Raw genomic sequence first — 12,884 nt, forward strand, 5'->3', positions numbered from 1 at the left:
CTACTTGCGACCCTGGGACGTTTGCTGACCCAGAGTGCCAAGTGTTTCCAAAACACAAAAGAGGTTAAATATGAACACCTGTAGAATGTCAGGGAAGGAAAGATGTAAAGTATATTCTAAACATATTTATCAATAGTTTTGATGCTTGTGAAACAGTTGTATTTATTCACTTTAAACTTTGAGTCTGGGATGAATAATGCACACTTTCTTCATTATTGTCCACAAAGCCTTGCTGACCAGCAAGAGGGAGAGGGCTATTCTGCAATTCAGTCTCCCAGCCTGTACAGACGGGATCCAGGACAGAAGGACAATGACGGCAGTCTGTCTCAGCCCTTTAGTCCAGTCCTGACTCCTTGAAGTACCCAGGCCCTCCTGCTTTTTTTCCGCCTTCTTCCCAGAGGAAGGAAGGGGTGGGGGAGCGGGAAACAATTCAAACCCTCTTTGTAAGCGTGTGAATGAATTTCAAGAATGCTGAACACCTCAGTCTTCCAACCTAATTAGAACACGTAGAAAAAGAGACATTTTTAGGACATTTAAAACTTGCAGCATAATAATGTATCTGGAGAGCGGGCACCCGGAGGGTCTCCCCGCCGGCCGGGGCTGCTCCTTGCGCCCCAGCTCCCCCAAGGGACGCGGGTGCGCGGCTCACAGTCGGCAGCCCGGGGGGGGGGGGGGGGCGGGCGCCCTGCCCCTTACGGAGCCTCGAGCCTGCGCCGCTGCTCTCCGCAGCCCACTTCGGAACTGCCTGGGATTTTAAACTTTGACTGATAAAGGACTAACGTCTCTCGAGTCTTCCAAAGACAGGAAGAAAATCACATTCTTATCACGACCATAAGATTTTGTGACGAGATGCAAAGGTCAAGGTTGAAGACTGGAGGATAGAGATAGTCCATGGGGGGGGGGGGGCGGGAAGTGGTTAACACCGGGATGCAGCTACGTGGGTTCGGATCCCGAGTCACCATTTGGGCGCCCACTACGTGCCAGGCGCTCAGCCGACCCGGGTGAAGACCGCCTGTGCTGCGGCTTTCCTGGGCGAGTATTAGCTCGGTGGCCGTGGTCAAGTTTCTATACGTTGGCCCGTTCACCTGTAAGGAGTACCTGTCTCACGGAATTGTAGAGACCTGAGTTCTTAAGTATTAAGATATGAACGACGAGCGCGCCGTCGGGCACACAGTAGGGGCTCAGCTCAGTAAGCCTCGGCTCCTCTCTCAGCGTGAGCTCACCTGGTCTGAGCGCAGCGCCGAGCGGACACAGGTGCCACGGCTAAGAAGGGTTCCTCGAGCAGTTCTTTTGAACAAGCGCCGGACGCTAAGGACTTTCGGCTGCAGGGAGACCTGCCAGGGGCTCTGGAAGCAAGCAAGGAAGGGTCCGTAAGCTAAGTCTGTTAGAGGCAAGGGAGCCCCGGCCCCGCAGGCGCCCGCAGAGAACTCCAGGAGGACTCGCCGCAAAGCTTTCCCGCCCCGGGTCTCAAGGAGGAGCGATTAGCATTCGCCCCGCCCCCGTCGCTTTCCGGCCCGCCTATTGGCCCGCGCTCCGCGGCGGCCCGCTCGGGGGCGGGGCCGGAGGGCGCCCGGGGCGGGGGCGCGGGGAGGCCGAGCCCGCGGGGCAGTGGGCGGGGACGCGCGGAGAACGTGGCGGGGCGGCCCACCAACCGAGCCCCGGCGCGAGGGGGCGGGGCGGGGGCGGGGCGGGGGCGGGGCCTCCCGGCGGGCTTTAGAGGCAGGTGACCCGGGCGGGGCGGGACAGGCCAGTCCGCCCGCGCCCGTGTCTCCGCTGCCCTCGGCGCCGCGCGCCGCTCCGGACCCGCCGGAGGTGGGCGAGGGAGTGCGGGAGCGCGGGGGAGGAGCCGCGCCGGGCGCGTCCCGGGAGCGCCGCCGCCGCCCCCGCCCCCGGGAGCCCGCTGGAGCGCGGAGCCCCCTGCAGGGGAGGAGAGGAGGCGAGCAGCGGGCTGGACGCGGCGGCGGGCGGGCGGGCACCATGCAGTCCCCGCGGGGCCAGCGCCGGCTGCTCGCGGCGCAGTGAGGCAGCGGGACCCCCCGGCTGCCGCCCACCGCCTTCCTCCCGCCCAGGTGCTGCCAGGCGCGCTCGCCCCTTGTCCGGCGGCCGGAGCCCGCTGGAGCCCGCTGGAGCCCGCTGGAGCGCGCGGCCTGCTCCCGCTCTGCCCCGCTCGGATCATGCAGGGGGCCCCGGAGGAGGCGAGGGCGAGTGACCGGCCTGCGGCGGCCGCGTCCCGGGCGCGACCCCCTCTCTGAGACGCCCCCACCTGCTGCCATGTGCCGCGCCCCGGATACCCAGCCTGCCGCCAAACTTTTCGGGTGCCAGCCCGGCTCCGAGTCGCGTTTGTGAGCGAGTGTCCCGGGGACGGAGCGCCCAGGCTGGCCGCCGACCGCCTGCTTCTCCCGGGAGCCGCGGAGGTGAGAGCCCGCGCCTTCCCCTTCCCCCGGCCGCGGCCGCGTCCCGGGTCCTCCGCCCTTGGGCGGGCGGCTGAGCGCTCGGGCCCCGCGGTGCAGCCCGGAGGCCCCCGGCCTGGAGGGGGGCGGGCTGGGAGTCGGTAGCTTGGTTCCCGGAGGCGGAGGGGAGGGAAGGGGGAGAGACGCTAACTTAGAGACTCGCGGCGCGCCTGCGGGGGCCGAGCCGCGGACTCCTGTCTAACTGGGAGTGGTTGCGATTTTCCTTCTCCCTCAGCTTCTGGAGTAACGAGTGCTCGCCCCGGCGTCGGAGCCCGCGCCGCCCCTCCCCACGCCGTCTGGCAGCGCCTTCCCGAAACAGTTGATCTCGGACGGATTTGAGAGAAAAAGAAACCAACAGGTTGCCAGCCCCGGCGCCACACGCGCGCACACACACACACACACACACACACACACACCCGAGTCGGCGGAGAGGCCGGCCCGGTGGCGGCGGGCGGCGGGCGGCGGGCTGCGGCCGGCGAGGGAGGGAGGGGGCTATGGCTCGGCCTGACCCGTGCGCGCCGCCCTCGCTGCTGCTGCTGCTCCTGGCGCAGCTGTTGGGCCGCGCGGCGGCCGCGTCCAAGGCCCCGGTGTGCCAGGAGATCACGGTGCCCATGTGCCGCGGCATCGGCTACAACCTGACGCACATGCCCAACCAGTTCAACCACGACACGCAGGACGAGGCGGGCCTGGAGGTGCACCAGTTCTGGCCGCTGGTGGAGATCCACTGCTCGCCCGACCTGCGCTTCTTCCTCTGCTCCATGTACACGCCCATCTGCCTGCCCGACTACCACAAGCCGCTGCCGCCCTGCCGCTCGGTGTGCGAGCGCGCCAAGGCCGGCTGCTCGCCGCTCATGCGGCAGTACGGCTTCGCCTGGCCCGAGCGCATGAGCTGCGACCGGCTGCCGGTGCTGGGCCGCGACGCCGAGGTCCTGTGCATGGATTACAACCGCAGCGAGGCCACCACGGCGCCCCCCAGGCCCTTCCCGGCCAAACCCACCCTCCCGGGCCCCGCGGGGGGGCCGGCCTCGGGGGCCGAGTGCGCCGCCGGGGCCCCGTCGGTGTGCAAGTGCCGCGAGCCCTTCGTGCCCATCCTGAAGGAGTCGCACCCGCTCTACAACAAGGTGCGCACGGGCCAGGTGCCCAACTGCGCGGTGCCCTGCTACCAGCCCTCCTTCAGCCCCGACGAGCGCACGTTCGCCACCTTCTGGATCGGCCTGTGGTCCGTGCTGTGCTTCATCTCCACCTCCACCACGGTGGCCACCTTCCTGATCGACATGGAGCGCTTCCGCTACCCCGAGCGCCCCATCATCTTCCTGTCCGCCTGCTACCTGTGCGTGTCGCTGGGCTTCCTGGTGCGCCTGGTGGTGGGCCACGCCAGCGTCGCCTGCAGCCGCGAGCACAGCCACATCCACTACGAGACCACGGGCCCCGCGCTGTGCACCGTCGTCTTCCTGCTGGTCTACTTCTTCGGCATGGCCAGCTCCATCTGGTGGGTCATCCTGTCGCTCACCTGGTTCCTGGCAGCCGGCATGAAGTGGGGCAACGAGGCCATCGCGGGCTATGCGCAGTACTTCCACCTGGCCGCGTGGCTCATCCCCAGCGTCAAGTCCATCACGGCGCTGGCCCTGAGCTCCGTGGACGGGGACCCGGTGGCCGGCATCTGCTACGTGGGCAACCAGAACCTGAACTCGCTGCGCGGCTTCGTGCTGGGCCCGCTGGTGCTCTACCTGCTGGTGGGCACCCTCTTCCTCCTGGCGGGCTTCGTGTCCCTGTTCCGCATCCGCAGCGTCATCAAGCAGGGCGGCACCAAGACGGACAAGCTGGAGAAGCTCATGATCCGCATCGGGATCTTCACGCTGCTCTACACGGTGCCGGCCAGCATCGTGGTGGCCTGCTACCTGTACGAGCAGCACTACCGCGAGAGCTGGGAGGCGGCGCTCACCTGCGCGTGCCCGGGCCCCGACGCCGGCCAGCCGCGCGCCAAGCCCGAGTACTGGGTGCTCATGCTCAAGTACTTCATGTGCCTCGTGGTGGGCATCACGTCGGGCGTCTGGATTTGGTCCGGCAAGACGGTGGAGTCGTGGCGGCGCTTCACCAGCCGCTGCTGCTGCCGCGCGCGGCGGGGCCACAAGAGCGGCGGCGCCACGGCCGCGGGGGACTACGAGGCGAGCGCCGCGCTCACGGGCAGGACCGGGCCGCCGGGCGCCCCCCCGGCCGCCGCCGCCGCCGCCTACCACAAGCAGGTGTCCCTGTCGCACGTGTAGGAGGCGGAGGCCCGAGGGGGGGGGGGGATGGGGCGGCGGGGGGGTAGCTTTGCCAAGTTCACTTCCGTTTACCTGCGTGGCGCTGAGGCCCCCTCCTGGGGCCCTTTCAAGGGAGCACCTGTCCCAGGACTTCTCAGAGGGGCTCAGCTCACGTGTATTCTGTTTCGCGTTTCTTACTACCTTTTTGTTTTTGTTTTTGTTAGTGGAGCCCTGTTTTTAATTTATATGTAGTTTTCTTAATTTTTAACTTTGTTGCATTTTGGCAACGCAGTTGACCTTTGCTTTTTTTGGGGGGGGGGCTTTACAATCCTAAGGTTGGCATTATAATGAAGTTCCGCTTGGTTCAGGTTTCTTTGAACTGTGTGGTCTAAATTGGGAAAATAGATTTCCTATACTTGTGTCTTTTTTTTTTTCTTTTTTTTTGAAAAAAAAATGTGAACAGTGAAAGTTTAAGTTGCTATGACTGGGAAGCTGTCGAGTGCGCTTTTTCAGCTCGTTTTCTCTCCTTTCACTGCTTAAAGTGTCCAAGATGCTTTAAGGCGAGCTGCTTGTCCCTGTTTATAGTCCCCAAGTTAAGGGAAACCCCACCTCAAGCCAAGGAGGGGGAGCATAATGCGGTTAGGGCCTCCCCAAAGTGACAAGGTTAGAGAGTGTTTAATGATTCTGTGTGCCATCCTGGCTTTATTTATCGAGCTTCGGTTTCTTTTCTGTAGTGCTTGTAACCATTCTTAACAGCACCCAGCCTTGTCTTGAATAAGTTAGAGGTGGCATTACAGAGTGCCGGTATAAATATTTGGAAAAGTGAAAACCTAAGGGATGGTGATTGGTTGAATTCTAGACTGGTAAAATGGCAGCTTTGTGCCAGAGGAGGAGTGGGTGGTTCTTAATAGGCTTCAGAGTGATCCCATTTAAAAAAAAAAAAAAAAAAGAACTGGTGTTCAACCTCACTCCCTTCTTCTGGAAGTACTTAGAGATAGTTGTTAAAGGGGCTGCTTTTTAGATTTAAGGACTAAAAAGGATATACCTCCAGTAATTAAGTAAATTTTCAACACTTCTCTTATCTGCTCCACCCCCATCCCACCTCCTTTATCATGTTAAACAGTCTTTTTGCTTTTCTTATTCCTCCTCTCCTGGAGAGCTGTGATTAAGAAACCACACCCACCCTTGAATGGGGTGCTTGAACTGGGGGGGGCGGGAAGGGAGGCTGGTTACCTGTGAACAAACATTGGCAGCAATGAGAGAAAAGTGTCCCTGGACTTTGGACTAGTTTAATAGCCAGATATTCCCAAAGCAGCAAAACATGGCTCTCTGCAGGCTCTCAAAACAAATGACACCCGGAATACACCTGCATCTGCTTTTAAACTTATGGATCAGGGCACTGCTACTGCAGGAGGGAAGCTGTCCTCTCTCCCCCATCTCAATCTGTTTTTCTTACTTTTTTCTGAGAAATCCTATATATTGATGAGTACACACTTGCACACACACACCCACATGCATTTTGCTGTTAGAGAATTGTTTGCTTTCCTAAATCTGCTTAACCATTCATTCATATACAAAAGCCTAAATATGAACACACATACACACACACACACACACACACACACACGGGTTTCTTTACTATTAAAGAATTCTGTTTGCTTTTCTAATCTGTTTAACTGTTCCTTCATGAAGACTGTGAGGCCACGACTTGGGGAAGGAGGTGATAGTGCATTGGCCAGCAAAATACCAGTGACCAGGGTTGAGTGGGGACTACATTTACATTTAGAAAACTGAGATGGCAAAGACAATTACAATTTTAGGATGGGTCCCTAGGAAAATGACGAGTCTAGGCATTTGTGCTTCCTTTATACTAAAGTTGGAAAAGTAAGATTTAAATCCAGGACGGTTTTTACTTCAGAGATATTAAGGAAAGAAATGCATAGTTCCCATAGTGAATTGAAACACTTTGCTACAAGGGAGAAGCCTGGTAGTGTAATTTTGCAAACTCTCCAAAGCTGTTTGTGTTCATAAAAATGCACTGCTCTTACACATTCATACTCTGAATCAAAGTTAAAATTTCAATGGAATCAACAAAACTTAATGCCCAAAATTTTTTGCATGCCTTATTCCTGTCCTTATTCAGAAGCTGCTTTTTTAGAACCTTGGAGTAGATCCCCTGTCTGAGGGCCAAGTTTTCTGTTTTTCGAACGAGGGCCTTTCGTGATCACTTCGACCTCTTCCCTAATATAGTGTGTCTTGTCAGAAAGTACACTGTTCTGCGGCCTGCAGTCATTGTGATTAATTTGGGTTGTCCCCCTTCTTTTGCTTTGTGGAGGAATGGAGGAACGATGCACAGTGTATCTAAAAGTTGCGGCATGAAATGGATAGAAGTGGATTAATCCTTTCAAAAAAGTATTTTTTTCATTTTGGCAACTTGCCAAGCCTAAAGGAACAACCGATTTATTTGAAATAATAATAATAAGGCCTTTGACAAAGGATACTAAGCCAAGAAGAGGCAACACAGGTAATACCTTTTGGGGTCTAGTTGCAGAACCTACTTTCAGAGGTGCCGCTTTCTTTTCAGTCTCTGTCCTCACCCCTGCCCTTCCTCGGAGATAGCGCCCACCTGCTTCCCTCAAGTCTTATTACTATCAACCACCCACCTCTACCCAGGGGAGAGAGAGGTCGGATCTATTTACTGTCACCCTCTACTTCCATCGCACACTCTATTTTCCCCTGATTTGCATTTTTATTATGCAAACAATCCATACTCACAGAAACATGAAAGCTTAGTATGTGGGGGTCTAGCAACTTCTTCACAGATAGCTTTGTGGAGTTGGAGAGGATTTACCATTCAGTTTAACGTCACAGGCACAGCTTCCAGGCTCTCCCTTCCACAGTTCAGTGTGGAGCGTTGTCTCACTTCATAGATTGGGGGGGCGGGGGCAGGATTTAGAAGGTTCTCTAAAGGAACTCCCATGACCTCTCAGTGAATCAGTTGGCCAGACCTTAGGAAGTCTCTTTAACTTACACTACTTCCCTCCTCACATTTTGATATTGTCTAAATTGGCCGAAAATAATTTTTCTTGGTGCCTTATTGGTTTATCTTCGCAAACCTTTGTCACCTTTCCACATGGCCATTTCCAATGACGGGCCTGTGTGTGTATGTGTGCGTGTGTGTACGTGTGTGTGTGTGTGTGTTGTGTAATTGTGCGCATGTACGAGCTTAAATAATGTGCCAACAGCACTGTTTCCAAGTTGGTATTCATTAGGCTGTTTCCTCCTGGGCCAGGGCTGCACTAATCCTGACACTGGCTGCCAGGAGAAAACCTCATGGATCCCACACAGAACCTTAATAACAGCATCCCCGACCTGTGCTCTCAAGTACAGAATGGAAACCCCAGAGCTAGGAAACGTAGTTGTATATTTTAATGAACTGCTGCCCCTGCTAACGGGGCTTCTTTCACTTTTGTGCTCTACAGATAGACCAAGGGGGGTTGGAGGGACAAAGCTTTGAATAACTGCTTTCTAACACCAAATGTGGCAAACAGGACAGAGAACATCACAAATCTAGGCAGGTGTGAGGTACAGTGGCTGAGAATTGCCTGTCTGCTCCCTCTCTCTGCATGCCCTTTCTTGCCTCCAAAGTCCAATCAAGGGATCCTGGGAAGAAAATATGCCTGGAGTGGGGGAGGATGATTCTGAGGGGGGAAAAAGCTACCAAGACATTAAAGCGGGGCAAGGGGGGGGGGGCAGGATGTAAGTAACTAAGTAACCTGACTCATAACTCTCAAAAGCTTCTAGCAGCTCAGTGACAATTACAGGATTTATTTCAGCCAGGATCATGTCTGTGGTACATCATTTTGAGACAATATTACTTCATGTTGTTACAAACTGTGTGTGTAGTATGTGTGTGTTGTGGGTGTGTATATACATAATATATATTATATATATGAGAGATTTAGTGACTTTCGATACGGGTTTGGTGCAGGTGAATTTATTACTGAGCCAAATGAGGCACATACCGAGTCAGTAGTTGGAGTCCAGGGCATTCAGTACTTTTTATGATTTTCCTATATGTATAGTGCCTATCATGCAGCATCCTCACTGTCGTGTCAAATCCAGAACTCACAGATCAGAGCCAGCAATATTTTATTTGTAGACAATCAGCTTGAATCTATAAATTATTATTGGCAGATGATTATAATTCTGAATCCATAACATTAACAAAAGGAAACCCAGAGCATCTTGATAAGTTTTTGTTTCTTGTTTTGTTCCTGGAAGTCCGTAGAACAGCAGTTGTATGTGGTTATGTTAGTCTCAAGCTACTTAATTTGCTGACCTTATTATTTCAGAAAAGATTTTGTATGTATTATATTTGTGGGAAGGTAAAATAATGGTTTGAAATTTTTATCAAATATGGAGAGTAGTTATTTATGAAAAACAAAGAAATGTCTATTTTTGTTTCTTTGTTCCCAATTGATGTAGATAAATTTTAAAGTGCATTAAAAGCAATGGTAAAGAAAATAAAAAGATGCTGTACACGTCTTTTTCTCCTCATGCTTTTATGGAGACACACACTGCTTTCTAAGAGTACCTGAGGAGATTCTAACTTCACAATCTGATTTCTCAGATGGTACTTAAAGCGACAATGTTTTTATTAATGTGAAAATCAAGCAATTCCAGTCACCAGAAGCAAAACTAATGAAAACATGTTTTACTTGAATATGCTTCATAGGTTTCTCCTGCCGATCCTGTGATTGTATCATGATTCACTTGGAAGAAATGAAGGGAAATACATGTAAGACCAGAGACCTTGCCTGAGATTGTGTTCTATTTTATCAACCCTCCATCTAGACTCTCTACTGAACCTCTTTGAATAGAGGTGAAGCTGTTGTTCTGTGTGTCTGGTTGGGGGACAGGGACTCTCAAAACTATTTCTCATTCAGCAGTTAGACCCGCAACATGGTGTTAAGCTCTAAGTACAAGTCAGGGAGCCCAGGTAAGAGGATAGAAATTGATGTAGGGTTGGCACCTCCCCAATAACCTGGACAGATGTTTAGTAGACCTGAGATACCATTGTCAGAATACTTTCTTCTGGCTGCTGCTTTGGCAAAATGCAGGTTAGCCACCAACCTATGAACCACGGCCTCACGTGAATGCCCAGTATGTCAGTGTTCTCCGGCAATGCTCTGAGGCCTAAGTATGTAGGAGAACCTAGGTAATTAGGAGCTTAAAATCTTGTTTGGGGGGAGATAAGACAAATCCGATAAGAGGTGAATAATGATATGAGAGTATGTAATTTAATGTCAGAGTGAGCGCTATGAACGTTATCAGATTCCTGTATAAGTTAGGGCAGTTGGGAGACAGAACGGAAAACACACTAGTTGAGCTCGATCCTGATGGAAGAGCCAAGGGTACCTTACGTGTACAGGACTCTATCATTGGCATGTCTTCCCTGGGCTCTCTCATTGCTCACCCCCCCCACCTTCTTCCCTCAGTGGAAAAGGGGGTGGGGGGTGAAGCCACAGGCTAGAGCCAAGGGCCTGTAGAGGCTTAGCAGGTTGGAGAAATAGGTGTGTCCAGGGTATTAATGGTAATTCTTTTAGTGATCTTGAGCTCTTTAGTTTGACACTAATGGAAACAGGACCAAGAGGCAGTAGAATGGTTATGCTTAAAGACTTGGCAGCTAGACGGCTAGGGACTCAAGTTCCAGCTCCACCATTTATGGGCTGTGTGATCCTGGACATATTAATCTTTGAGTATTTCAGTTCTCTCATCTGTGAAAGAGAGACAATAGTACTTATCTTAGGTTGAGAGGATCTAAAGGATTAGATCAGGTTAAGACACAAGGAAGAAGCAACTGTTCAGTCATGGAATGGAAAGTGATAGAATCTTTTGGGGCTCCTATTTTTAAAATGTAGATTCCCAGACTTTTTTAAGCTCCAGGAATTGAGACTCAGGAGGTCTGAGGCCCTAAAAGCTGCTGCCTTTTTTTTTTTTTTTTAAAGTAAACTTTATTTTGGAATTATTTTAGGTTTACAGAAAAGTTCCAAAGATAATTCAGTTCCTGTATACCCCTTGCCCATTTGGCCCTAATGCTAACACATCCTCATAGTACACTGTGAAGATGAAGAAGTCAACACTGGCACGTTACTGTTAACTCCAGACTGCAGTTGGATCTCACCAGATTTTCCACTAATGTTCTTTATCTGTTCTAGGATCCAATCCAGGATTCCACATTGCATTTAGAGAAGCTTCGTTTTTCATAGGCACTTGCAGCTGATGAGAGGTAGGTGGTCTGGGGACCGTATCTTGAAAAATAATAGGACACGTGAAGGACGGAGCAAGGTCAAATTGCCCCATCCTGGCATTGGGAAGATGGCAGTTTTGAAGCAGAAGGGGATAAACTGATGGAGGGGTGATGTAGAAGGCTGGTGTTAAAAAGTTGAAATGGAATCCCCCCCCCCCCCCCATAAGACAGGAGAGGCTACATTAAGAAGTGAGGCATCTACTCCTTATGCCAGATGAAATGAGTCTTGGAGCTGGAAGGTGGGGTTGCTACCTAGGCTGGGAAGCTCCATCTCGGGGTTGTGGGCATGTCAGGGGAGTCAACGAGGGCAGTGTGTGGGGAACAGCTGGCCTGGGGAAACCAGGAGTGCTCAGGTAGGTGACCATAGGGGATTACAAGGGGCTGGTTAGCCTGGGAGCCACAGAAGTTCTGTATTTCCTGGAACCCGGTGGAAATACTTTGGAAATGGGTCCCAGTAGTAACTAATATCAAGCATTGCCATGCTGGACACTAGCAGAGGTGAGATGATCTTATTGAGGGAGGACCCTCATCGAAGCCCCCATCTGGGGACTGGAAGGTTAGTAGAATTGAGAATGGTAAGATGATGAAGGAATAGGTGTTTTAAGAAAAAGCTAGCAGGGGCACATGGGTGGCTCAGTCGGTTAAGCATCCAACTCTTGATTTTGGCCCAGGTCATGATCTCAGGGTCATGACATCAAGCCCCACGTTGGGCTCTGTGTTGGGTGTGGGGCCTGCTTAGGATTCTTTTTCCCTCTCCCCCTTCCTCCTGCCCCAACTTTGATCACACACTCTCTCTCTAACTAGCAGAATAATTTGAGGTCTTGAAGTGGATGCTATTGATACCTTTTATTTTTTTTAAAGATCTTATTTATTCATGAGAATCACAGAGAGGCAGAGACACAGGCAGAGGGAGGAGCAGGCTCCCTGTGGGGAGCCCGATGTGGGACTCGATCCCAGAACTCCAGAATCACACCCTGAGCCAAAGGCAGACTCTCAACCGCTGAGCCACCCAGGTGTCCCTATTGATACCTTCTTGGGGACCTTAGGTTCTGAGGTGACCACTGAATTTCTTGAATGCATTCAGATTTCTTAGTTCCCTTCCCAGCAGTTATAATCATTACCACCTAACCTGTTCATTCTTAAAAGAACGTTAAACTTTTTTCGATTTCTCTTCATTTCTATACTATTTCATTCTTAATTCTTTCTGCATCCTAGAGATCCCCAACCACCAATCGGTATTCTTAAAATCTGTATCACATTAAGTACATGTTCTTAAAAATAGTGGAAATTGCCTCAGAAACCAAACCGACTGCACCTGTGAACTACAGGGCTGAAGGGCTCCTAAGTCTCTTGCTTTCTTGCTGTCACAGTGTCTGGCTGGTCAGGGCGGTAAGTGGCAAACAGTTAAGACTTCAGGCCATCTAATCCTTAACTTGACAGATGCTGCATGTAACCTGTAGATTCAAGGGCTTTTCCAAGTAGCCCTGTATTCATGAATGCAGCTTCTAGGTGAGACAACAGTTGTAGTTATTTCATATGTGAGTACAGATAAGTCTTGGTGATGAAAGATTTCAGCTAGCTTATACGCTGTGGCTAAACTTTTCCAAAAACATTGTATAACTTGGATACAGAGTGAATGATTTTCCCGTAAGTACTGGGTTCAGCAATTTTTTTTTTTAATCAAGGACTAGTGTATTTATACATATAGGAAAACTAAATCCAAGAAATGAACTTCGAACTGTTACAAAACCAAGATTCAGTGGTGTTGGATTTCAATAATGAATGGGCATGTGTGGGGCACATTAAATGTCAAAGAGAAGGTCGTGATAGAATCTGATACAGCAAGAAAGTTTCTTTAACCAGAAGCATTGGGCCTCA

At 51.9% G+C, this 12,884-nt stretch overlaps 1 protein-coding gene across 1 annotated transcript; it reads left to right on the top strand.

Annotated features, from left to right (window-relative positions):
* The first annotated feature begins 1,786 nt into the window (after nt 1-1,786).
* FZD5 (frizzled class receptor 5) lies at nt 1,787-9,237 on the top strand. The gene is made up of 2 exons (XM_072813443.1): nt 1,787-2,414; nt 2,686-9,237. Exon 2 carries the CDS (start codon nt 2,945-2,947, stop codon nt 4,712-4,714), a length of 1,770 nt encoding a protein of 589 aa, XP_072669544.1. The 5' UTR covers nt 1,787-2,414; nt 2,686-2,944; the 3' UTR covers nt 4,715-9,237.
* Nucleotides 9,238-12,884: the final 3,647 nt, after the last annotated feature.

The sequence above is a fragment of the Canis lupus genome, chromosome 36, assembly GCF_048164855.1.
Source record: "Canis lupus baileyi chromosome 36, mCanLup2.hap1, whole genome shotgun sequence".
Taxonomy (NCBI): Eukaryota; Metazoa; Chordata; class Mammalia; order Carnivora; family Canidae; genus Canis; species Canis lupus.

Bases quoted from the DNA above. Each gene is read 5' to 3' on its own strand.
- FZD5 (XM_072813443.1), top strand. From the start codon at position 2,945: ATGGCTCGGCCTGACCCGTGCGCGCCGCCCTCGCTGCTGCTGCTGCTC.